A 27,373-nucleotide genomic window follows, 5' to 3' on the forward strand; every position below is an offset into this window, starting at 1 on the left:
AACCACAGGAAGGTTGTTCACCTACACTTTACTGTGACAAAGACAACGGCCATTTATGTGTTAAATGTACAATGGGATGTTAAAAAGAGGTGGTTTTTATGTGTAAGACAAGATGTGGCACATGATTTATTAACAGGTTTGACTTCATACAGATTATGCCAAGAAGCAAGCGTAGAAATGTTTTGGCATTGAGTTGTTATTAAAGTAGAAAACAAGTAAACTAGAGAAATAAATCCAGATCTTAACTTACAATAGATACATTAAAAATAGGAAATTAATCGGCTCCTCAGTATTTGGGTTCTTTTTTTTTTTTTTTCTGTTTTCTTTCATTTTGTTTGTTTTTATATATAAATGGGTCATATGAATATATCACAAGGTAAAGAAAAATCTCAGCCAAAAAGAAGGGAGCAGTGTATGAAAAAGAAATGAAAAAATTACCAGGTATTTTTGCTTACAAAAAATTTAAACTATAAAGAGTCACAAAATATATATAAAAACGCCACATTGAACGAGGCAAGCATCCTCTACCCAAACTGGTAGCACCCTCTTAAGATCAGCTGCATTCCACCCATTGCGTCATACAGTGGTAACTGACAAAAAGGCATTGGGGACTCGCGTGCCATCGGGGGACTTGGCCCCGTGGGTCATCAGTTCTTGGATTGTCATCCAGTTGTCCAAAATTTTCTTGTTTCTCTTCTTCATCATCTTCTTGTGACTCAGTTCAATGATGCTGACCTCCTTCTTGCCCTCGCTGCCGCTCTGAGGGCTCTCCTTGAGGCACTCCAAGCGGCTGCGCATCATGAACTCCCGGCGGCGGCGCTGCTCCTTGGCGCGCACCAGGTGCTGCTTCCTCTCCTCTTTGCTCCAGTAGCGCCCCATCTTCATCTCGCTCATGGTGTCGTCGTCGGTCGTCATGCCGCTCCGCTCCTCCTTGATCTTTAAGGCACGCTCCTTCAGGATGCGGTCCCGCACGGGTCTCTTGGTGATGTACCGGGTCCCGTCGCTCCGGATTTTCACCTTCCATTCCATCTTGGGTTCCGAGCATTTCTGGGACTCCTTGCACATGCTCACCAAGCTGAGCTGACTCTGAGCGTACTCGACGGCAGATCTCTGTTGAATCAGCTGCATGTAGCTTTGATAGTGGCGGGCGTGGGCTGGGATGTTCGCACACCTGTAGGAGGAGCTGTGGTAAGGGGAGAGGTAAGGGATGCAGTCACTGCCTGTCTTCTCTTGATCAGAAAGCTTGTTGCTCTCTGAAATCTTCTCCTTGCCTTCAACGCCGCAATCTTGTTCGGTGGTTTTGGCTTTGGTGGAGGTCGACTCTTTACCGCACTGTCCAGACAGGGACTGGCTGGCCACCATTGTGCTTCTCAGGTTTTTCTTATTGGTGAGGTTGATCATTCTGGGAAGCGAGCTGTCAGGAGAACGGTCCACAGTGAGTGGAGTGCTTCTGCAGCTTTCTGCTGTGTTGTAAGCGCTGGAACTGTCTTTGTCTGACTTTTCTGGGTGTTCCATGATGTCATCTAGTTTTCCCCTTTGCATGTCGAGGCTGGTGTTATAATTTCGGAATCCTCCGTCATGCAATGCCCAGATGTCTCCATACTGGTCGGTGGCTTTCTGGAGCCTGTGAGCCTGCATGATATTCTGGCACTCAAGTTCAATGTTTCTTAGTTCTTCATTAAGCAACTGGAGCTCATGCTCCACTCCCTCTTGACCCCCTTGATTGCATTCTACTGTGCTGCTGGAGTAATACAGATCATACTCTCCATGGTTCCGAATCTTGCACTTGAGTTCCAAGAGCTGCCGAAATCTTTCACACTCCTCATCTTGGTTGCCAATACAGTCCGAGTCAACGTATTCACCAGACACGAAGCTCTCGTTGCAATGAAGTTCAACGCTTCCCAGGGTGTCTTGGCTCTGCCCCAGCTCTCGCTTGCTCTTCAAAGAGGTGCCCTTGGGATCCTCGGCTGCGTTCTCCTGCTCTGAGCTCTCATCGTTGCGCAAGCTTTCGTCTGTGCGCCCCACCCCGCTGTCCTTCTCGTGGTTGTTGGATGAGGATGTTGCCGTGTCTGTTGTTCCTTCTTCCTCCTCTTGCTTTTTTGGCTAGGGAGAGAAAGTTGCGAGAACAAAGAAAGTTACTTATTTTGGAAAACACCCATTGTTGAAAAACTTGCTTTCAAAAAAAAAAAAAAAAAAGTGCTCCTTGGCAAAAGCGCAGTTCCTGGAAAGCTGCTCTCATTTTTAGTCTCCATAACAATTTTAGAAATAAAGGCAGTTAGCTCACGGCAGCTTTTTATGCTTTGAAAGAAAGAAAACAAAAGCGGCTTGGATAGGGCTATGGTACACACTTTGAGGATAAATAAAACAGGACACATTCTTGGCTTAAGATTTTCTCTTACTTGGGAAGCTGGAGCAAAGGTGTGTAAATGAGGTGACTTTATGAGTTTCTGAGGTGATAACACACACACACAAAAAGGATGGGGAAAGGACACACAGAAGGATGAGTAAGACAGAATGCCTAAATGGTCGTCAGCAATACAAAGGCCTGGAGTTCAAAAGCTACATCATCTTGTTACTGTATTTTTTTTCTGAACTTTTCTCAAGTTCAGATGAAGCTTTGTTGGATCTAGTAATACACTGATCATGATTAGCCAAACCTCACAATATTTCAGGAATAGGTTAGTATGGAGCCCAAGTCCTCCCGTCTGCAGATGAGCAAACAATCCCAGATGGATCTCGTTTCTTACTCTAGAGGCCAAGGAGGCCAGGGACACGTCCCAGGGCCAGGGTTTCTCACATGTCCGAGATGCCATATTGTTGGATACATGTATTTTGACCTCAGTGCATCTCCAAATCTTGCTGCTCAAAAGGACCAATGAGGTCTTAGGACTCAATTGGCTTACTTTAAAAGATTTTTCTACTCTTAACCAACAATTCCTTCAAAGGTGGGTTTTATTAAACCGAGAGTACAGTGACCGTTCCCATGAAAGTCTGAGGAGCCCTGATGGCCAGATGTGAGCATGACGCCAAAATGTGTATTCTGAGATACACAGGTGAATATATATGTAAACTTGACTCCCTGGTGCTTTTTGGCTTTCATGCAGAACAATCACCTGCCGTTGTCCTAAGGAGACGCATGTCTAGTTCTTTCCCTGTGCACAGGGTGAAGTTACACCCCCTTCCATCACTTCTCACACAGACGTCTACGTGGCAGGTTCTAGATGGCATCTTCCCTATGTCTAAGTTTACTCACTATTTTTTATATGTATTTATTCATTTTCCTCTAGCAGGAAATCATAGAATTAAACATAATTAAGCTTGTTAGTGGCAAAGAAGGACAGAATGGGTGATAAGAGGTAAAACAGGTCTGAAAGGGACAGATAATTTTTGTTTTCTTTCTCATAAGCAATGGCAGAACAAAATATAATGAACTGGAGGTGAGGAGACCATGGGCATATATCACGTTCTTCTTGGATTCTCAACCTTTCCCTAAAATATTTTTCCTCATTTGTTGAAAACATACTGAGATTGATTTATTTTTAGTTATTTACTTTTTATTGACATACAGTCAGAGATTGATTTCAAATATCTTGCTGATAAAAATAATGTTATGCCTAAGTAATTGTAACTAACAAAAGAAAGCTTGATACATGCCCCTCGCTGTAAGCTGACAATAGCGTCAAGCGTGGGGACATCTGTACACTGTGCCATAAAACCCCCAGAGTTATTGATATTGATGTTGGACATTTGAGTTTATGGATCACATTATTTACGTTTATATTTTTCTCATATCCAGCCGTAAGCTGAAAAAAGACCAGAAGGCTAGTATTTTTTTTTTCTTATTTTCCATGCAGTATAAATGATAAGAATTATGCTATAGGGGGTGTTGCCGAATACATCAATAACCATCACAGGGCCAAAGGCAGCATGTGAAGTGAAACTTTCTGACAGGTTTATATTTTAGTTTTTAAATATGGATATTCATTTTTAATTGAATTTTCCCTTTCTTTTGTCATGGGTTTCGGAGCAAATGTGAAAATCAAAAGAGTTTTCTAATCTCAGACCTAGAGTTCCTGGTTTCTAAAGTAATGCTACTCTGTCATTTATCATTTCCCTATGGAATTATTTTAGTGACAGGCCATGTTTCTACCAAGACATTTCTAATGTAGCATTATTGTTTATAAGGGCAAAGGACTTTTAAAGGTTTCTGTACTTCTCATCATTTTTCAGTCTCACGGTGAAGAAAAATTTTCCACACAGTGAAAATCTAACCTCAGGGACATCTAGTGTTACCTCAAAAGACCTAACATTTGTATTACGTCTGATGAGTACGCAGCATTTGACACCACATCACTTCACCTGGATAGGATTTCTCCCTTCTTTCTTTATTCCAGCATCCTCCTGTCAATTCTGTATCAGGTCACATTTTGTATCTAAGAGAGAAAAAGCCTGGAGCAAGGACTTTCTTGCTTGTAACCAGCAGCCGCCACCAAAAAACATCTTTATTTGTGGCCAGTATTGAAGTCATACATAAAAATTTCAATCTGTCCTCCCTACGTTGAAAAGTGATCACTAAAGTAGCAGCATTGCTTCTGAGCACAAACTACCGTGTGTGAAGCGGCCACGGAGCATCCATGATGAGCACTGAGTGTCGCACACAGGGCTCTGTTGACTGTAGTTTGCAACTTAGTAATTTATTAGCATGTGCATGAGCAGAAACACACACACACACACATACACATACACCCTTTTCAGTTATGGGATGCCAGCCTGTCAAGGGATTTCATCATTCAGCTTGGGAAACAGAAAGGATGTTGTGTTTCTTGTCCCTAAGCCTGCCAGGATTTTTTTTTTTTAATTACCTTTTAGGGTGTGTTAAGAATTAATGTTGAGAATAGATGATAATTAGACAACTCAGCAGACTGACAGCAGAAGTGTTAGTAAAATTGTATCAGGCAGATGAATGACATGAATCCAACATAAAAAAAAAATCTAGGCTCTATTGATCTTGATTTTATTTAGCAGGAACACAACAACAGAAATGAATTGTAAAACTCAGTTGGCCGCAAACCATACTGTGATCCGTTACTAGTTATGAATTACGTAAAGGCAGGAACTTTGCTCATTTTCTTTGTATTCCCAGGATTAGATGTGGTACTTGAAGCATATTAGGAGCTCAGAATTTTTCATTGAATGACTATATGACCTTAAGGCAAAATGATGTCATAATCTCAAATGGAACTACTAATTCAGGAGGATAAAGGTGTAACCACGACACCAAATACACAAATCAGATGGATGGTTTCCATCACATCATCACCTTCCTATAGTTGCCTAAATATCCAAATAGACACATTAATATTTTAAAATACAAATTTAATTGGAGGGACAGGTTACCTCATGAGATATAGTTTATCTCCAGTTGGCATATTAAGAAGCCACATACATTTTCACTACTAAATTTCTGACTTAGGTTGAACTGTCCCTGGGTCAGCATTTGAATACTGAGGTGCTCTCTACAATGATCCCTAAGCTTCCCAAACCAGAAATAGTCTTAATAGAAAAAAAAAAATTGTATTCACTCCCTCTGCTTCCTTTGAGATGATCACTTGCTTTCAAAAATTACCATTACAGAGATTTTGAACAAACTCATTGATTTTGTTTTTGGATTCCATTTATGTTTATGCATTTAAGGAAGAACTAGCATTATCTCACACGATGGCGCTCAGGTCGTGGTCCTACCTGCTCCACCTCGTTGGCAGGGTGCTGCGCTGCTTCATTACGCTGTTCTTCCAACATCGCCAAGTTTAACTCCTCTAAGAATTCATTCCTTTCATCTTCCAGCCAGCCTTCATCCAGCTGCAAAAGAATACATTAGTACATTACATTCGGCTAGTGAGAGCCCGTGCTAAGATAGGGTAAACTTTTAAATGGTGGCGCCTGACCAGTTCCTTTTATCATAATGATTCTCTTCAGAATACCAGCTTCCTATAGTTCACCCCTCAGAAGAAAGAAAAGGTGATTTAAAAAAATTGGACTCTCACGCCTTTCATCCTGTCCTGAAACAGAGCTACGGATTTTCTCTCATAACCGAGTAGATCTCACAGCACAGAACATTACCATCTTTCAAAATGGAGGAAAACCATACTGTATAACCCGCAGCTGTCACGCTCATCCCTCCAGCAGTCCCGGAGAACTCCAGTGGTGCAAATAAGGCTCTGAGACAACCGGGCTTTTCTCCTTAACCACCCCCCCCAAAGCAACACCACACAAAGTGCCCCCCACCCAGTAACACACACACTGATGCTACCCACATCTTCTTTTTTGATTTTTAGGTGGCTGACTTTCAAGTTAACAAGATGGTTGCTTCCCACAAATACAGGCAACTTTATTTGACTTGAGGAGGAAAAAAAAGGAAAATCCTAAGTTATTCACAAAAAAAAAAAAGTGATGTTTTATCATGACTATTTGGATTCATTTTTCAGACCCAATTCCAAGGAAAACCACCTTAAACGTTGCACGGAAGGGTGGCGGAGCCATCTGGAGCACGTAGGGTTTTGTCTGTGGGTGCTGAAGGCAGGTATTCTTCTGGGAATCGTACACAAACTAAACCAAACAAATTCTTTTGGCTTCTCAATACAGAGGGAAGTGGCAAACTGGTGGTTACCTTGCTGATATGATAAGTGTTGACAGTCAATACAGATAATTTGCCTCCAGGAGGGTTTTTGGAGCTGGATTACATAAATTAGCTGTCTACGCTGATTGAATTAACTGAATTATTGTCAAAACTCTGCTTTATTCTGTGTGACAAAGGAACAGCAGCTTTCTAGTGAGCCCAAATGGACAACAGGGTGAGATGTTTTCACCACCAGACAGGCAAACGCCGAACACACAAAGTAAGCGTCACTTGAAGAGACCTGAACTTCTAAAATTTAAGCACAAACAATCCTGAGCGGACATTAAACTGCCCAGAAGAGGCAGCAGTGTGGATGCACCATATTCCTTAAATGAAGATAACCATAGGTTTCTTTTTATTTACAAAAGGCTACCTAGTTCTTAGATTACTTCCAACTTGACTGGGCCAAAAATGTGAATGCCTTTATTCATCCTCATGTATCTCAATGTGGCCTGAATAACTTGACCAAGTTCCACCCCAGTGACTTTGATATGCAGATGAGCTATGAAAATGAAGCTGACTGAAAATTCCAATTCAGTCCAATTCGTAATTGTCCAAGTTTTACATGTTTTAATGTCTTTTAGGTTTCGTGAAGCTGCAAATGCCAGGTTCCAGAAGAAATTACTTCAAGCTAGAAATGTTCGGTTTTTATAAGCACACTGAGGAATTTTACTTCAATTGGGTCAGAACAAAATATTTGCCAGCACTGATACAGTGAGTGATGGAGCAGAGTCTTCTGAAATGTAAATGAGGGGGTGGAGAAGACAAGGAGAACAAATGATAGAAATTTAATGATTCCTCATCACTCTTTTCTTATTAACGAACCCCACAGATCCTTGAATTGCCATTGGGAGATTATATATCTCTACTTTGATAAAGTTTTCCTCCCTGCTGGAGGAATACACAGCACAAGAAGTAAGGAGAGAGTATTCTTGCTAACTCATTCCCGGTTGTACGTCCCTTTTCCCCCAATACATGTATTCAGGGTGGTCTGAGTCCAACACTGTGGCAGAGACAGACCTTTCCCTTCAGCTGAGCTGTGGGAAAGGGGTGGGGGCTGTCATTAGTATATGGGCGATCTCTCTGCACTGCAGAGGATCACATGTGGCATTTCAGAGAAAACAACCTGCACCGTCTCAGAAGTACCCTACAGTTCTTAGGTGAGCCCTCTCTGCCCCAATGTCCCAAGGGGAGAAGGACACACGAGCAATATCTTTAATGGTCTGCGGAAGAAAATGGGCAGAAAATGAAAGCAAGCTGACAGGGAATGAAAGGAATGAGTTATTTTAAAATATTGCACGGTTGCCCAATACTGCCCCCAGCAACTCTGTAGATCATTTCCAAGAATGTAGACAGAATTTGAAACACTGAAAAAAAGAAGGCTAGAAAAAGCACACAAAAAACTTCCACACTCTCCTTAAATAAAATACACATGCAAAAATGCAATAATGAGATATACTGAAACTGATGGGAAAATACGATGATATAAATACAAGTTTCTTTGTGTTTTTGGGGTTTTTTTTTGCCACCTTAGAGCATGTACAGCTTGAGTTACATTGAAGAATACAGTGTTAAAATGCATTTTCTTTCCTTATTTTTCTGGAACTGATTTTCTAAAAGCAATTAACTTCCTTCCAGTGTCACAATGGCTTTTCCAGGATCAAGGCACTAATGCAGATCCTGATTTTGACAGACAGGATGATATCTGACAGAGTCAGACTACCATCTTTTATCAACCAAGGAAGGGAAGTCTTGTTTGAAAATTTATCCGCCAACATTGACTCCTTTGGGTCGGGAGTGTGGCCAGATATTCAGAAACACCACTGGTTCTACTATGCATATGTCTTCCATCAGAGATTAGCAGGATCTGGCCTTATGTTATTAATTCCTGTTCTTTTCACAGTCCATTATAGCTGTTATGTGGCATAGTTAAGGAAATGCTTTAATTCTAAATTAATGAGGTTCTCCAGCAGTTACTTGGGAAAGGGCAGGGAAACCACATTATAAAGTCGAAATATCTTTTCTACAACAGAGATGACTATTGAGTTCTCTTCAATTTACCATTAATTTCACTAATATGTATTTAGCGCCTTTATTCTGTTCTTTTTCAAGAAAGTGGGGTCAGTGAGATTAAATGTGCTTTGCGAAATTTCCAGGTAATTAGTGCAGTCTCTTCCATATTTTAAAAAATCACTCCTTCTGAGGCAGTCCGGCCAGCTGTGTAATTCCTTCCCCACTCCTAAGACCTCAGGTGTGTAACTTTATCCTGCCCTAGGCTATGGCAGGCTTTATGGGAACCATTCAGAATGGTCAAGGGCATAAAGGAAATATATGCGGAAAGGGTGATCTTTTATAACCACTATATTCAAGTCAGGAGCTGGTCTGACACTGAAATACACTTACTCAATATAATTTATAGATAGTAGGTAGTTACTGAGTCTGAAAAATATCAGATCAATAACCCGAAAGACAAATGGTGATATAACCAACTTTGCTCAAACTGCTGACAGATGGATAGAATGGTGACAATGTAATGTCCTCTCTGTATTGTGGTAGGGGATAAAAAGGATATAAAAAGAAATATCAACAGTACTTTTCTTCGACCATTACCTCTCCTTTACTTTCATGACATATCCCACTGTAAAGATATAAAAAAGATTTCTTTATAAGCTATCAGTTTGTTCTTGGCCGGACAGATGTTTTTGTCACACTGAACTTGGAAAAAATTCATTTATGATCATGGAACCACGCTGTGCTACGCAAGCTACTTTACTTGATAAAGTTACTCTGACAAGATTTAAGTTGATGGCTAGATATGCTAATGTATCTCTTGTTAGAGATTCTTTCAAGATATCTTAATATGCCAATTAAGTATTTTTAGAAGGAAATCTAAAGCAAGGATCCACACAGAATTAAGTATCATGCAAAGTCAATCATTTTTCACTTGTGAATTAATTTAAATAACTGGCAAGTGGAAAGTGAGAATAATGATTTCGTTTTGGGTTCTTTTTTCTTTCTTTCTTTTTTTTTTTTTTAAATAAGATGTTTGGCTGCGTCTCTGTGCAGCACTATAAGAGAATCTTTCCTTATCATTGTTTTGATAAGGTTGGCAAGTTAGGAAAGATGACTCAATTATATTTTGTATCCCTGGGTTTACAAATATCGATGGCACTGGTTTGCTACAGAGGAGTAGAGAGACAGTGAACGTAAAGTTCAGTCTCACGACTCCTGCTCTCTGTTCTGACCTGAATCTCCGGCCGTGCGACCAGCAGCACGATCCTCCTGCACTCGTCGCTCGACAGCAGTGCCACGGCCGCCTCCCGGTCCTGGACGTCTTCCCCATTTATCTAGAAAACAAATGAAAGCGGCGCATTAGTTTCCATTTCCACCATGCTGCACACAATAAATGGCAAATATCAGCTCATTTATGGCAAATGTATGGACAATGAAGCTCACACAATGGGCTCATCTTCAGCCCCTCGGTGGTAAGTGCCTTCACTCAATTACGCGCTCGCTGTAAGAGCCGTATCGATCCCCGAAGGATGGCGGACATCAGAGGAAGCAGTTATGTTCATAAATGTCCAGCCTGAGCCCTGGCAACATACATCTAGCCACACAATTAACCAGCCCCTGACAGGTGACGTTCATCTTTCTGCGCTCAGAGTAATGGAAGTGTCACCCCGAGATAATGGTGCTGGGGAAGCAGGCCCGGCAGCGCCACGGCTGAAATCCGTCATCCCGCGCGCGCGGCGAGCCAATTAGAGAAACGCCACCGCCTCTCCGCCGGGCGGGGCCGCGGGGCCGCCGCGGGGCGCGTTTCCGTTTAATCATCTCATCTTCGCCTGTGGCTCGGACTCGGCCGCCCCAAATCACTCTCAGGGTATCTTTCAGGGCTTCACTCATCAAAAGAAGGAACAGTTCACCAGAAACATCCTCCTCAATGCTCCTGCTCCTCTCTCAGATGTGCCTGTTTCCCTCAAACAGCAAAACTAGTGAAATATCTTAAGGCTCATCTCTTCAGTAGGCTAACATTTTAAAAAACTTAAGAAAAAGTAAAAAAAAAATTTTTTTTTTTTTGTATAAGACTGTTTGTGTGACAGAAAGCAAGCCTGAGTAAATTTTGGATCAAATATAAAAGATTTTAGTGGCATCTGAAACAGATCTTTTTCCTTTTTTTCTAAATTCTACAGAGACAATAAGGTTTCTAAAGTTTGTATTTTAAATATTTTCATGTTCATATGTATTTAGCTCTTATTAATGCACTTTTTTTTCCTTTGGATAGTTTAGATTTATTTAATGGATTGCTCAAATCCATAGAGACAATGAAGATTTTTGATCCATAACATAATCAAAATAGGTGAAAAGAAATTTCAGTTAAGGAGGTCAAATAGTTCTGTCTAAATAAGTATTAATTGTTTTGATGAATTAAACAGATAGAAAATGTGGCTGCATTGATCATTAAAAAAATTATTAATCTAACTGCTTAAAAGCATGAAGTAGACTGCTAAGGTTTTCTTTTTGTGGGTCTCTGGGATTTTGGCTGATACATGAGAACAGACGTAATTATCCAGAAAAAACCCCAGGAATCTCAACTGTGTGCCACAATAAATGATCCTTATTCCTAGACTCATATTTAGAACAAAGAAAGCAGACTATAATAGTTATGGGGGTGAAGAATCACACAATCACACATTGTAATTCCTTACTCTGATCAAATGAATATCACCTTAGTTTTTCACTTGCGTATGTGGACAAGGAATTCAGCTTTTATAAATTTTAAGTGCATTTTCTTTTTCCAAAAATAGTCATCAAATTAGAAAATAAAAACACGACTCCACATTGAGGATTAACGACTGAGAAGGATATGCTATGGGATATTTTTTAGTAAATATGTATCTGAAAGCTATTTTTGTAATGAAACCAAGGCCTTTCTCCCCCTCAAATAAACATTGGCAGTGATGGATTCCATCACACCTCCCCTACCCCCAATTAAATGTGGTTTGAAATGGTTTGAAGAATTTTATTTTTCTTTGAGTTTTGAGAGCTTGTGTCTGTCTCATAGTAATTCTTAGCAGTATATCTGTGATGCATCTATTTGTCTATCAGTTATGGGCCTAATCGTTCATCTTCCCTCTCCTATAGGCACATTGATCCCAAGGAGATTGAATTGGATGTTCTCACACAATTTATCTTAACCTTTGCAGTCTGAAATATAATTATCACTACCTTTTTTTTTCACTTGAATATATGCATACTTCCAAATTCTTCATCTCAATTTTACTTATCATTAGTCTAAACATTTCTCATTTATGTTAGTTCAATGTTACTATTATGTTTCCTCTATTAAAACGCAGATAATAATGCCTTTCTCAGAGGGCTGTTACAGGATTAAATGAGTTAATATATGTAAAGGGTTTAAATAAGTGTTTGGTATACAGAAGTTACTCAAGGTTGGCACAATGACTGTTGATGCTATTGTTGTTATTATTATTCTGGTGATTACTTATATTTTAATCCCCCATAAAGGAAAGACTCCTTTCTTCAAAACAAAGTGAATATATTAAAATTCATGCACAACAATGAAATCCAAAGTAGTAAACATGGTTCTATTTTAAAAGCTATCCCTCTCATATATATTTTTAATTCTTAGAGGTCCAACAAGAAACAATATGGCTGTGTTTGATTTCAGTCTCTTTGTTTATTTTATATTTTTAAAGTACAGTCAGTTACAACGTGTCAGTTTCTGGTGTGCAGCACAGTGTCCCCATCATGCATGTACATACATGTATCTGTTTTCATTTTCTTTTTCATTAAAGGTTATTACAAGATACTGAATACAGTTCCCTGTGCTATACAGGAGAAATTTGGTTTTTTGTCTGTTTTTATGTACAGTGGTTAATATTTGCATGATTTCAGTCCCTTTATAGTTAGGATTCTCCTGTCTCCTCTGTGAACTCAGAATGACCAGAGCTATGATCCCCAGTCCTGGCATTATGTTCTTATTTCGAGAGGGCAGATCATATGCTGTAGAAGCAGATTTACATTCAGAATCATACGTGGAATGGAATAAATTTGTCACAGAAAACTGGCATTAAAATATAATTTTGTTTCTTTTTCAAAATAAAAGCCACCTGAGCCAACTGGATGGTAGATCCCATTGTACTCGGGACATTTGTTTGATATCCAGATTGATATCAGGGCCAGAAATGCATCCACAGCTTTCATCAAGATGCTTCTCAAGGAATGAGAAGACTGAGGAATGGAGCCAGAGGGAACTTCCCACCTTCATCTGCTCTTGTCCCTGAGCGATGGCTCACAGCTATGGGACTGCTTGTGAGAAAGCAGCTTACTGTGCCCGGAAACGCCACGCGGACCGAAAGGTGAGGGACCGCGAAACAAGGCGAGGCCATAGGGGAGTAGTGAAGTCATCACAATTTAATGAAAGACTTCCATTTTAAGAAAAGACAGGGAAAGAGAACGAGGAGACAGGCCATATGTAACTTTTGTTATAAATGAGGAAAATCGTTGCCAGACCATATCTGTCTCATTTCCTGTGCATGGGCATACGTAAATATTAGTTTTCAAATTGATGCTATCTGGCTTAGAAGAGATTTGGGGCAATTACAGAGATTCATCAACCCAAATCCCACTTTAGGCCTAATCTCCTTATACAAGCATACATGTGTGTGTGTGTGTAAAATCCTAAAAACCTAGCAGTGGTTTAATACAGCTTTTTGGCTTGAACATGCCGATTTTAGGTCCTGTCTTAGTGTACCACAGGCAGGTGGGCGACTAGAGTTCTCAGCATCCAACCACCTATGGAATTTCTTATCTGAAAACCCAAGAATCTTAGCAAAAGAGGAAAGATTTATCTCAAATGTGTTTATATTTTAGTGTGGAGAGAAAGAAGGTAAGTGAAGTATAGAGATACAGAGGTGGAAAGAACAGACAGAGGGAAAAAACAGGTATCCAAAGGAAAGAAAATAAAAGCAGGAAGGAGCACAGAGGACCTGTTCAGGGCAGAGAAGGAAAGCGGGAGCTTATTAGGAGTCTCGTTGTCCCACTGTTCGAGCTTTGGCTGGTGTTGTCCGCGAGTTATCCTCAGAAGCATGACTGACGTTTCTGGCTAACAGAGATTACTGCTTATACAAAACACTCTGTGCTTACTGTCCCAAAGAGAAGGTGAGGGCAGAGCACTCTTCTGTTTAGTCAGCTGATCATGTATGTGTCTTTAATTCTTTCTCTCTAGCTCAGCAGTGCAATTTTTAAAAAAAATTTTATTTATTTATTTTTATTGAGGTATAGTCAGTTTATAACGTTGCATCAATTTCTGATGTAAAGCGTAATGTTTCAGTCATACGTTACACATATATAGTCCTTTTCATATTCTTTTTCATTATTGGTTACTATAAGATATTGAATATTGTTGCCTGTGCTCTACAGTAGAAACTTGTTTAACTCTTCTATATACAGTAGTTAGTATCTGCAAAACTGAAACTCCCAATTTGTCCCTTCCTACCCCCTTATGGGTAACCATAAGTTTGTTTACTATGTGTGTGAGTCTCTTTCTGTTTTGTAGATGAGTTCATTACTGTCTTCTTTTTTCTTTTTCTCTTTTAGATTCCACATATGACTGATACCATATGGTATTTTTCTTTCTCTTTCTGGCTTACTTCACTTAGAATGATGATCTCCGGATCCATCCATGTTGCTGCAAATGGCATTATTTTATTCTTTTTTATGGCTGAGTAGTATTCCATTGTATAAATGCACCACAGCTTCTTTATCCAATCAGTTGATGGACATTAAGCTTGTTTCCACGTCTTGCCTATTGTATACAGTGCTGCTATGAACGTTGGGGTGCAGCAGTGCAATTTTGTAAAAGGACTTCCCATATTGATTCCTGGGGGCACACGTAATACCACCAGTCTGTGGCAATGACATCGCAAACAGAACTACCAGGCACTTGCAGAGAAGCAGCACATGAGCACTAGAACGTGCTCCCATGAAGATGGGCCATGGTTTCTCTTCTGCCTGACCCCGACCCTTTACCCATCTCGTATGAGCATGTGTGTGTGTGGTGCCATTGGGTGAGGTCATCTAACATTTAACATCCACAGAGCACAACACTTAGAAAATCTTAGCTTCACAATGAGGGTAGGACTGTAGAAGTACTCTGCTTAGGTTATCATGAACAAGAAATTAAAATCACAATTGCTCTAACGAGATTCATCTAAATAAAAGCCAGCCAGGAAACTTCAAGGATGAGAAGAAACCCTCTCTCTCTCCTACTTTCATCTCTCTGGGAGAAGACTCATTAATTGTTCATTGCAGGGTATCCCGTAATCTCCTCACCAGCCACATGGGAGCTGTTTGTCTATGGGTACAATTTTGTCACGATTTTCTTTAATATAGTTTTACTATCACAATTAAGACTTTTTGGTTTCTGGGTGTGCAGATAGAATTGAATCCTAGGCTTTTTCATGTGGTACATATTTATTCATTAAAAGTGACGTATTTGTCACTGAACAGAAACTAATCAGGCAGACCACAGTACTTTATCAATCCTGCTGGTGTTCGATGAACCAACTCCATTAAGGAATGCCTTATTATTCAGAAGATACTTTATCTGAAAACTTAATCTGTCCACAATAGAGCCAGGAATAAGGAAGTATCAAAACATAGAGTATGCATCTCTGGAGACACAGGCACTTTACTTCTATCCAACTCTACCCACGGAATGAATAGATGTAATTTTAATAACTGTATTTGTGTATCTAGTCTATGGGGAGTGGTGAGCTGGAAACCAGGAAGGGAGCCAGTGAGAGTGGAGTTCAAGTGTAGGGTGTGGTGAGTAGATGGTGAAAAGTGACAGCTGGAAACAACAAGAGAAAAAATGACAAAACATAGACCCAATACAACAGGAAATGTAGGCCATTAGGGTCATTTAATATCAGGGCACAAAATCTTCCAGACCTTTCAGCCATTGAGCATTTTACCCTATTGTGCAGTGATTCCTGGGTGTAAACATGACCCTGAGCATCAAAAGAAGGTTACGTCCTTTTCAGTTTATTCAACTGCAGATATTAACAAAGTGAACAACACATTTAGAATGATTTCTAAATCAAAAACTAATGACATACGTTTGAAGCTTTCATTATGTGGATGACATGCTAAACGGTACCTTTATTTACAAAAGAGGATACACAAGCAAAGGTTTACTGCAGATTTTTATTCTTGTTTCATTCACTCATTTATTCACATGAGTGTGAGAAAGACATTGAAAATAGAGTAGTAAGTAAGGCTAAGTCTTGGTTTCTCGATTCATTTCTCCTTCTCCTGAGTCACCCAGGGACAGACACATCTCATTTTGTTTAACTACGGGTCACCACCTAGGGCGCTCACTAAAGCAGAAATGGTATGTTCTTGAAGTTTTCTGAAAATGAATAGGACCATGCTTAACCACTAATTTATACCTTTATTTTTTCCCAGTTGGAGGCTTAGTAGAGGGTCCTTGATGAATAAAGAGTTTTGTGTCCTCTCACTAGAGAAGGGAAGGGGTGTGGGGAATTGGTGTGATGTGGTGAGTGTCCACCTAAAGAAATGAGAGAAGAGCAGAAGACGGCAGATTCACCCTCTGGTATGTGCCAAAGGCAGCATGGGTGCCCCTTTTTCATGACAATGTCACACTGTATCTTAATCATCTGTGTATGCAGCTGTCTTCCTAATTACACAGGGAGTGCCCCCAAAGTCTGCAATGAAATCCTGTCTGTTTTTTTTTTAAATTGAAGTACAGTCAGATACAATGTGTCAATTTCTGGTGCACAGCCCAATGTCCCAGCCATACATATACATATATGCATTTGTTCTAATAATTCTGACATCTTGTCTATTTTTAAAGCCCTGGTTCTAGGTAGACAGTTGAATCCAAATGTATTGAGTTTAAAGAAACATTCTTCAGGGGTTCCTATCTGGTAAGGAGAGATGGGACCTACAGATCTGTCACAACAGCTAAGAGTTTTGCAGAATGTTTTAACGGTTTGTAACTTCTGCCTGTTTTGCAGTGGTGATCTGCGGTGAAACTCAACCCCAGAGGGCCTCTGTGCTTATTCTGGGTTAAACTGGACACAAGAGCTGGGCAGCTGCGTGTGTCTCCGTAGCCACTCTTAATGGGAGAGGACTCAGGAGGGACAGACAGGGTCAAGGCAGATTTAAAACTCTGGCTTTCTAAGTTTTTCCTGGTTTGGCCCAGAACTCTTTCCAGCTCTACCTGTTCCCTAAGAGGTGCTCACCATCTCTCTTGTTAAACTGAAATTTAAACAGACTCTATGTTTTCACACGTCCATGTGGATCAGAAAGCAGATTTCCTCCAACTGTCCCCAGCAACACATTTGTAAATAATTAAAACTCCTTTAGACTTCTCGACTTTCATAATAATGCAACATCGAGATCCTTATTACCTAACTTATTGCAGAGCAGGCAGTGATAAGCACTGTTGCTGCCGCTGGTAACAACAGCAGTTAATGCTTATGACTTACCCTGCCCTGTGCTGGGCATAGCACGTGCTCAGCCACATTTAAACTTTGCAACAATATGTTTTAATATTATCACTCTTTAAGATGAGGAAACAGGCTTACAGTGAGAGAGAAGGGAAGTGCCCAAGTAAGTGATAAGTTGAGTCAGCTGAGTCCAGAGATTATGGTTTAATCACTAATTATTAGCTAATCATTCTTAATAAACGGCACTACCCTTACTTTTGGGGAAAAAAAAAGTTTAAATGATAGCTTTTGATTTTGTAGGTGTTACTATCCAGAAACAAAGACAAATGATTTTCTCTAACATTTTACAAGGAACAAAATAAATTTAAAACTATTGGATGAACAGGCAGTAGGAAACTAAAGGAAAGAACTGCACCACGTACTTGCAAAATACGGTCCCCCTCACGAATTCGGCCATCTTTGGCAGCAATGCTGTTTGGATCTACCTGTAATGGACAGGACACACAGCTTCAACTGGATCTGCAAGATCGCCCCCCACCCTGGCACTTAAAAATATTTTTAGAAACCTGGCTCAAATTTTTAAAAACTGATTTATAGAGTGCATGCCAACTTTTTCTCTGACAAAAGAAATCACTGATTCTTAAAGTGTAAATGAGCTATTTTAGATTTAATAATAATAAAATTAAAGAGGACTAGAGGCAGAATATGATTTGTAGACCACTTTTCTCTCCCTCTTTTTCTTTTTTCCTTTCTTTTATCCTTTCTCCACCCCCCCCCCCTTTTTTAACATCCATTCATTCATTTCTGTATCCCAGCTGTCAGACATGGTCTTCAGCTGACATGATCCTGTGCTGATGTTAAATACTAGGATTCTCTGGACCCAGGAAATTTACTTTCTGCTAGGGTGATTTTTAAATCCTGCCTTAGCTTTCTGAGAAAACCTGATAGCTAGACTCTAAGTCCATACTTATTAAAGAGATTTCTGTGTTATGAGCACATTAGTTTATAAAGAGATTTATAATCTAAGTAGCTCAAAAAGTGAGAAAAATAATACTATCCATGTAGATTATTACTGAATACTACATATAGCGTGAAGTATATTAACTGTAAATTATTTTAAAATAAATAGATATTTAAGGCTCTATTAAGAGTTCATCAACATTTTAGTGGGCCAAACTTGAATGATGACCTACTGTTCACTGGGGGTAATTTCATCAATCACATTTCACACGATGGCTTCAAATAATTTATTTGAACTTATTCCAGTAAAGCCTTTTTCTTTTTCTTTTTTTTTTTTTTCAAGCAGAGTATTTCAAATGTAGCAGAAAGTTGATTCATCCTATCCAGATGTTAGATATGACTTTCTTTTTAGGTGGTACCATCCAATAAATGAGTTTTAAGTGGTCAGTCAAGAACAAAAGATGTTACAATTACATGTAAGATGTATATGGAAAACATTGTCTCCAAGTACATATGTTCCGTTCCTATGGCTTCCTTCCTATCCCTGAAAAGTGAAGTTCTACGCTGACATATTTAAATAGTAATTAGAGACTTCTTGGAAGGAAATGAGGGATAATTAATCAATTGCTTCCTATGTAGAAGCCATTCACAATCTAAAACTTTGTCTTTGGAACTCTAATCAAGCTGATAATCAAAATTCCACATTTGTACCTCTGTACATATTACAAAAGATAATTCTGCAGGTGTTTCCTTATACTTCCTCACTGTAACTGGAGCGATTATCTTTGCTGTATATTTAAAAGAGGCATGCTATGTAAGTCTAATATTCTTTAGTGATTTTTCCATAGCCAGAGCCAGTCAGTACATTCTTTGGTTAAAGTGATTAAGAGTAACATTTACATTTCTAGAGCTGTGTAGTTTTCTGAGTGCATTACTTATATCATCTTTTCCATATTCCAGTCACCTTTATAAAAGCAATGAGATAAACCTTGCTGTCCTAAGTTTCTAGTTGAGGAAGCTGAGGCTCAGGAAATTATGTCATATATTCAAGATCATGGCCAAGAAAACTTAGAACAGTAGCATGTAACAGCAAGTAGTATCTCATCTGTCTAACTTCTGAGTTCACACATATACATATATATATACACATACATGTTTTTACACACATATATACATGCATATATGGAGGAGTTAGATAATATATATGTATACATGTATATATGTAATTTAAATCATATGTATGTATAATTTAAAAATAATGTATATACATATATTTGCATGTATATATAAATTTTAATCATATGTGTATAAAATTTAAAAATAATACTTTGCTACTTCTCATAAAATGATTCTTTTGGGAGTTTAAAAAAACACCTATATTAATAAATTTTGCCTCACATTTCTTTCTAAGTAATTAGCACAAAGGGTATTTCACATTTAAGTACCTCACTTTTTGAAAGGGATGAGGGGCTGAATAGAACAAATTAATGGATACACGTCTTGAATATTCAAATTTATCAGTCCTGTCAGCAGAGTAAAACATGTGATTATTGTGAATATTTGATTTAAAGCAATTAGTCAATGCTGTGGTTAACAGAACGGACCAAAGACACAGCAGGAATGGAAGGACAGATGTTTGACGATCAAAAATTTTGCTCGACTTCCTACTTACACATAGGGATTTATTCAAATGTAGACAATGTGAACATTTTCGCACTTTTCCTTACTGAGATTCTGGGGTGAAAGCACCCACCTTAAGTAGGCAGATAATAATTACAGGAGTTGGGCAACATAATTTACTTTCCTAATTGAAAGTGACAAGTAATGGAACATGGCCAATTCTTCACATCCCAGCCTCCCAAGGATTTTCACATCATGAGTCATTTCACTCCCTTCTTCACAGTCTGCCTCCCCTAATCTCTCCTCCGCGGCATATCTTACCTCGCTGACATAAATGCCCGTGTCTTCTTCATCATCCGTTCGGTAACAGACTGTCAGGCCCAGCTTCTCCTGACTGCTAACACGACACAACTCGACCTCCTGAGAGACAAACATGCACAGAAGGACATTTATCTCCAAGAGAAATCCCGCAGTGGAATAAAGAACAAACTGATACTCTCTGGGTCATCCTGGGAAATTTTCATAATGATCGCCCAACATTTGAAATTAACCTATGTTACCAAAAAGCCTCAAAAATTTACCCTCCACATGTATATCTGGATATTCAGAGCCAGCGTTTTAAATTTTCATTATAAAGTTGGAGATGTGCAATTTTTCTTGCATTAAATCATAACATTAAAATCACAAATGAAGTACAAATAGAATATATATAAATTGATACTATGGAATCAAGAAAATATTTGAGAATGGCAAAGTAGCAAAATGTTTCTAAAACTATTGAGAGTTATTGTGTTTTTATTTGCATTTTAATGAAACAAAATAAAGTTCAAATGAAAAAAGACTCTACTGGACTCTGCATCAATTCCTTTTTCGAGTTCTATACAACATGGTAATAAGCAAGAGTTTTGTGTAGCTCAGGCCAAGGTTTTCTATTATCTTGTAGCAGCTCTTGCCCTTGGAAAGAAATGGGTTCATCCAGGCTGCAGGGAGAGACATCAACAGCCATATGGGCAGAGGCAATGATTCAAAATGTAGCAGTAAATGAACAAGGAAGCACATTTACTGAAACACATGGCTACAGGGCTTGAAATGTCAGTCTTCATGTAATGTATATGGAATCTATTTCCTGATTTATGTTCAGCAAAATCATAATAAATTTCAGTGTATTTCATTTTTGTATAATGAAATAGACCGGTACCACTTTCAGAGGCAGATGACTTTAGAATATGTTGTGTAATTCCAAGCACTAAAACGCAAAGTGATGCTCTCATCATGGAGAACTTGCTCCTATTGGGTAGAGACTAGAAGGCCCTGAGTGAATAATCAGATGAGGAAGAACAGAATAGATTTAAATTGGAAGTGAAGGTTAGACCAAGTTTCTAAAATTCAGGCTTTGTTGGGGTTATGAATTCATCTGTCTTGTTTAATGGTCTTTGTCCAGTGTCTGGAACAGGGGTCATCTCAGTGTGGGGACTCAGTAAATGTTGGTTGAAGGGTGATGGCTTTTATTTCTAAATATGTCCTGGTGTTTGTAATTTTTTTGTAAAACAATAATTAAATAATATTTCCTCTTTAATTGGAAGTAGATTTTGTGTGTGTATATGTGTGAACGAAGGGAGGATCAGAAAGTTTGATAATAAAGTACCGATCTGAAATAGTTACTAGGACTCAATAAAGAGAAACTCACTTAATGTCAAACTAGAGAATCTCTTCCAGTGCACTCCACTACAGTAAGAAGTAAATTCCCTTTCAACTTTGCATTTCAGTGAAGGCCTCGTTACTGGAAAATAACCACTTATTCTAATGACATGCCATAAACCATAGGTAAATCCTTAACAAGGATAGATTGTCATAAGTTCCAGTGAGCAATAATTTCATAGCAAATTGAATAAAATTTAAATCTTCTGTCTTGAGACCTGTGCTGCAGACTGCTGAAATACATGAAACTATGAGGAATTCCAACTCTCCAGCTGGTGGACAAAGACACTCCAAGGATTCTCCACTACAGAGGTTGAAAAGGGCATGGTGTGCGCTGAACAAAAAGGGAATAGAAGCTTTTTTCACCTAGAGGAAGGCTAGGAAAGGATGACATGCTTTGGCACCAGAAGCACAAAGTATACACCAGGCAAGGGCATTTTTCAAAATTGGCAACAGAGACTGCCTCCAGAGGGAATGGATACTTGACTAAAACTGTAACATGAGGAAGGAATTACAGCTGCAGAAGAGCTTCAGTTGCAGCAGTGAAGTAAACGGTTAAGGAGCAAAGAAGCTTGTGATTCTTAAGGGGCCCAGAGGGAAACCTAAACACCCCTCCAAGAATTGAGAGTGGGACCTTTAAATTAAAGTAAATGAGGAGCTGGAGTTGAAGCCGAATCCATTGACTTTCTTTCTTTCTTTCTTTTTTTACAGTTTTTTTTTTAAAATTGAAGTATAGTCAGTTATAATATGTCAATTTCTGGTGTACAGCATAATGTCCCAGTCATGAAGATATATACATATATTCATTTTTCATATTCTTTTTCACTAAAGGTTATTACAAGATATTGAATATAGTTCCCTGTGCTATACAGAAGAAATCTGTTTTTTTTTTTTTTTATCTATTTTTATATATAGTGATTATCATTGACTTTCCCTCCAATAGCACCGGAGAAATGCCCTATGCCGTGGGAAGATGTTTTCAGAGGGAAGCGTTCCTTTCATGAGTGTTTCCTCTACATTCTCAATGGTGTACTATGGCTTGGTATTTGTTTAGAAGATGCATATCAAAAATGCTTTGCAATAAAATGGCATCAATCTATTAAAATAAAAAGGGCGTGATCCACCCATAAGACATCAGTAGCACAAATGAAAGCCTTTACCAAGAATCACTGGGGAAAGGGGAGCTGAGATCCTGAAGTCAAGATAACTTTTCATATTGAACCTAGGGAAAACTCTGAAGCAGGTTTCCTAGCTACTCACAGCACCTTTATTTTCAATATTCACCCCTCTCCCCCCCACTGACCTCTTTTAAGATATGGACACCCTTCTACTATTTCTTTTAGCTTCCTGGAGTTTGTAAGGTCTGCCCACCTAGGGAGCCACTGGCATTTCGGGCTTGTCATCCTAATTACCTCCTTGTGAAACATGGCATCTGGTGTGGTCTTCCATTCTCTCACACGTAGCTCTTGAGATACAAAGAAATTTGATAAAGAAATATTTCTTAAAAGGATCATTACTGATAATTATTTAAAATGTGGCCCATCCAGGGTCTGGTTTACACCAATAAAGACTGAAAATGCAAAGCCTTAATTCAAAGGACTGAACTTCTAGGGGTGGGATTCCAGGCTCCAAAGGAGATTCCAGTGAGATTTCCTGGATCCCACAAACCACCGAACACCAGTCCCAAGTGTGGACTTGCAGTTCTTTCTTTGGTCAAGAATGCTTTAGATACTGCATATTTCGTATTGGCACACAGAAGCATACATTTTTGAATCAAAGTTTCCTGAATTCTATAACAAAATAACTTGTAAACAGCTAGAGGAAGACCATTTTGTTTGTCTGAGGCAAAGGGGGCTTTGTAAAACCTGCTTATGTGAAAGGCATCTCTAGCAGGGGTTTCATTTAGTATTCCCTTCACAGGACACACAAGCCTCTGACTTCTGAAGAAACAACCTCCTGATAATAGAGAATGCTTTCCCTAACAACTCTCATACCTTTCCCTCTGTCGCAAGGAAGCTGCTTGATGAGAAACATAAAAGCGAAATGCTACCTCTGTACATTTTCTCCGCGGAGACAACTCTCGGGCATCTACAAATCAAAGCCAAGCCCGCACGGATGGCACCGCTAGCCATCCATCAGTCATCTGTGACCGGAGTGGGAGAATCACTTCATATACCTGGTGAAACGACATTAATTTTGGCTTAAATGTGCTTGAACATACCATGTTCCGGGAATATGTGTAGACCCTTAAAAAAATCAAATCATAATATCTAACCCTGTGAGAAATTGATTATATGGAGACTGAGGGTAGAGATTACAATTAGTAAAGTTTGCTGTGAAACATCCTTTGAATCACGGAAAGAATGGGATTTTTAAATACATTGTGTGCACTACATGCTGAGAACATCTTAGTTTTTTTTTTATGATTGGGTCTCAGGTAGAATAAGGGACTTAAAAGGAAACACACTTTTGCTTTTTAGGTGAGGCTCTCTTGTTAGAAGAAGAAGTGAGGCTTGACGCTGCCTGCAATGGCTTTTTAGGCAAATTGTTTCCAAACTCTAAAGAGTTCTGAGGCTCATGGCATGTGTGAGAAAATTCAGAGGTAGCAAGGACAAGTCTAAAGAAGAACCAGGGCGAGACAGGACAGTTGCCAATATCAACTGACAATCGGGGGAGAGAGGGGGCTATTGTGTTTCTGTCTTCCTTTGAATTTTGTTTTCCTGGTTTTCATTTATCAGACAACATATGTACTACTACACAAGCTTAGTATTAATCATATATCATTGTCTTACATTTTGTCATGTTGATTAGTAACTAGTGAAATATTATGCTTAGTTGTTCCAAAAAACCATTGATTAAAAATGAATTAAGTTGGGAAGGAGGGTGGGAAGGGATAAACTGGGAGTTTGTGATTTGCAGATACTGACAGGTATACATAAAGCAGATAAACAAGTTTATACTGTATAGCACAGCAAAATATATTCAATATCTTGTGGTAGCTCACGGTGAAAAAGAATATGAAAATGAATATATGTATATTCATGCATGACTGAAGAACTGTGCTGTACCCCAGAAATTGACACAACATTGTAAACTGACTATAACTCAATTAAAAAATAATAATAAATGAATTAAGCGGGAAATATGAAAACTTTAACCCCTCACTGGACTGTGAAAATATTGCTTCAAAATATCACTATCTCCTGGAGAGGGAAAACCAGATACCTAACTTAGTAAGAAATAAACGACAAAACTCCTGGAATGCCCAAATCACCATGGCAGCAACATTTCAGACTCACACACCCCCAACTCCAGACATTCATAGCAAGTTCCTGCAGCTCGTAACTAAGTCACATTTTGTAGAGACACTAAGAGGAAAGCAAAAACACGTGGTCCTGTCTTTACATTTACACCCTAAACTCAACTCCTCACTCAACTGCTTCCTCTTTTCAATGACATTGTTGTGAAATACAGGCAGCGTTTAATCCCCGATTTCCTGTTCTTAGAGACTTTCTATTTCTGGTTTCTTTGGGAAATAAACCTGTCACATTTTTCTAGACTCGGGTTCTCTGCTTCTCACTGTGGGCTCTGAGTCACCTTAGGAAGTCTTAAACTACCCATTTGGAATGGATTTTACACCTTAACAAAGGGAAAAAAAAAGTTAATTTTGTTTATACTTTTAACTGGGGGAGGGAATGGCTTCATGGGGCCAGTAATTAATAGTCCGTGCCATGAGTTCTGGACCAGGAATAGAAACGGGAAACTTAAAATCAAGGCGAGTATGAGAAGTGGTGCTCCAGTTTTGTACCGTTACCTCTGTGGGGGCAACTAGAGGACCCGGCCAGCTGCATGGGCACATGTCCTTTAACGGGCTTCTAGCCAGTCCTGCTCTGTCTGAACCAGAGAAACAGGCTGTTTACATCAGATATGTTTTTCCCTTCGTATTTTGAGACTGTATTGAGAAAGCTGCCGTTGTTTTCAGGTATCATGTGGTTTACCTTTGTAAGAATCCAGAAATCCAGTGTTTTTCACAGTTGACTCTTGAGATTTGAAGAAACCTTTAATGATATTCATTAGCTTACGAGTGGCATTGCTAAATATCCAGTTCCTCAATTTTGTGATTTATTTACATGTTAGTTGTTGAGGGAGTTTCCATCAAAATAGTTCAACAGACTCTAGCAATGCACAGAAAAGACGATTCATAAAGCATCGTTTCCATAATTGCTTTACTTTTAAAGTATCCACGTTAAGCATTCCACGCTGTGATCAGCTCAGAAACTCTGCCATTCCCGCTAGACCTTGAACCTACGATCCTTCCACTCTTCACCATCCCTAATTCCCTCATGCCCTCCCCTATCTCCTTCCCTAGTCTGGAATCGCAGTTAGTCATCGTAAAAATCCACAACTCCCTTGTTGTTCTCTGCCTCCACCATATCACCCAGCAAAGGTCAACCACTCTCAAGCCCAGCTCTCCCCTTCCTTGTGTTCCCACCTAAGCGGCTGTGCAGTCCGGATGACAACGCACAGCCATGCTGACCACAGTGACGCTTTCACTGTACATTCACTCCCACGGATCTCAAATGGGCTAGCAACACTGCCCGGCAAGCGCTCGCACTTCCCTTATTAAGCTACTCCTCCTTCCTCAATTTTCCAGCAGAACCTGCCCACTCTCAGTTGATGACCACACTTCACAGTTCACTGGATGCTAGCAGATGATTACTGCCTCAACTTTCCAGTTTCCCAGATGAGTATTTCACATCCCTTCTCTCTGCAATTCTTTCATGGTACCTTCTCTCTCTTCACTCTTAGCCTGTCATCCTCTTCCACACCTCAAAGGAGAAAAAGGGAGCCAGGGAATGGAAACTGTTGCATCTTCCCGGCACTCAGGGTATTCATCTAAGTTTATCTGTACCCACCATCTGGGCTGTAATTCTGTTACAGTAAAAGAAAGATCTCTAGTTCTATCAAAGGCCAATGCTTTCATTCACACTTGGTAAACTATTCCTTTTCTAAATTTTCTCAAGATTTTTTTTTTCCTCCAGGAATTATTCCTTCTCTTTCTCATGCATGATCAGTTTCTTTTTCCTTAGGAGATCATTCCCATTGCCAGGCGCACACACACACACACACACACACACACACAGCATTAATATCATCCAGATGGGATGGGGCAGGAGGAAACCCAAAAGAGAAGGTGGTCAGCTCTAAACTGAGGACTTCTGAAAGAAGCAAATAGCAATGCCTTGGAAGACATGATAGAATTGACATGGTGCTCACCAAGGCTGAGATTCCAGGCAGAGGATATTGACCATGTAAAGGCACAGAAATAGGAAACAGCACGTCATGTTAGAGGAGATTTAAGGAGTAAATGTGTGTGATGCCAGGGGTTGAAGATTGGTGTGTGTGAGGGGTCATGGTGGAAAAGAAAACTAGAGAAGCAGGCAAGGGCTAGATTATGGAAGAATGACCACACTATATTAAGTAATTTAGACTCTGCAAAAAGTAAAGAGGACTCATTGTAAGAGAAACAATGCCGTCGGATTTGCATTTTGGAAAGATGGCTTCAGCAGTACCATAGTGGGTAAGTTGCAGGGATTAAGAGATGGGAAGACAAGTTGGGAATGTTACCAATTCATGCAAGAGAAGGTAGGGGCTTGAATGTAAACAGTGTCATGTCGGCTTAAACACAGTTACTATGTATTTCTATTCTATTGATGAAGAAAATGATGCATTCAGATACGTTACATAACTTGCCCAAAGTCACACAGCAAGTCAGAGACAGAGCTGGGTTCAAGTTCTAATTAAAGGACTCAGCCTGAATTCTCAACAGCTCCATCCTCTAGTTCCATTTATAGCTCCTTCTCATTTTTCAGTTTTCAGCTTAAATAGCATCACAGATAGTAGCCGTCTCTGTCACTCT

The 27,373-nt window shown here is 39.4% G+C and overlaps 1 protein-coding gene across 2 annotated transcripts in view; it reads right to left on the reverse strand.

The window, feature by feature from the left end:
* Nucleotides 1-298: 298 nt before the first annotated feature.
* The window catches only part of PDZRN4 (PDZ domain containing ring finger 4), a 322,740-nt gene continuing 295,665 nt past the window's right edge, over nt 299-27,373 (reverse strand). For both annotated transcript variants that reach the window (XM_045507049.2, XM_010970537.3), the window contains exons 6-10: nt 20,077-20,175; nt 17,598-17,660; nt 9,922-10,023; nt 5,743-5,859; nt 299-2,103 (exon numbers count right to left, since the gene is read on the reverse strand). In XM_045507049.2, coding sequence (XP_045363005.2) covers nt 577-2,103; nt 5,743-5,859; nt 9,922-10,023; nt 17,598-17,660; nt 20,077-20,175 — 1,908 coding nt within the window. In that variant the 3' untranslated portion in view covers nt 299-576. The remainder of the gene's footprint in view (nt 2,104-5,742; nt 5,860-9,921; nt 10,024-17,597; nt 17,661-20,076; nt 20,176-27,373) is intronic.

The sequence above is a fragment of the Camelus bactrianus genome, chromosome 12 (assembly GCF_048773025.1).
Source record: "Camelus bactrianus isolate YW-2024 breed Bactrian camel chromosome 12, ASM4877302v1, whole genome shotgun sequence".
Classification (NCBI taxonomy): domain Eukaryota; kingdom Metazoa; phylum Chordata; class Mammalia; order Artiodactyla; family Camelidae; genus Camelus; species Camelus bactrianus.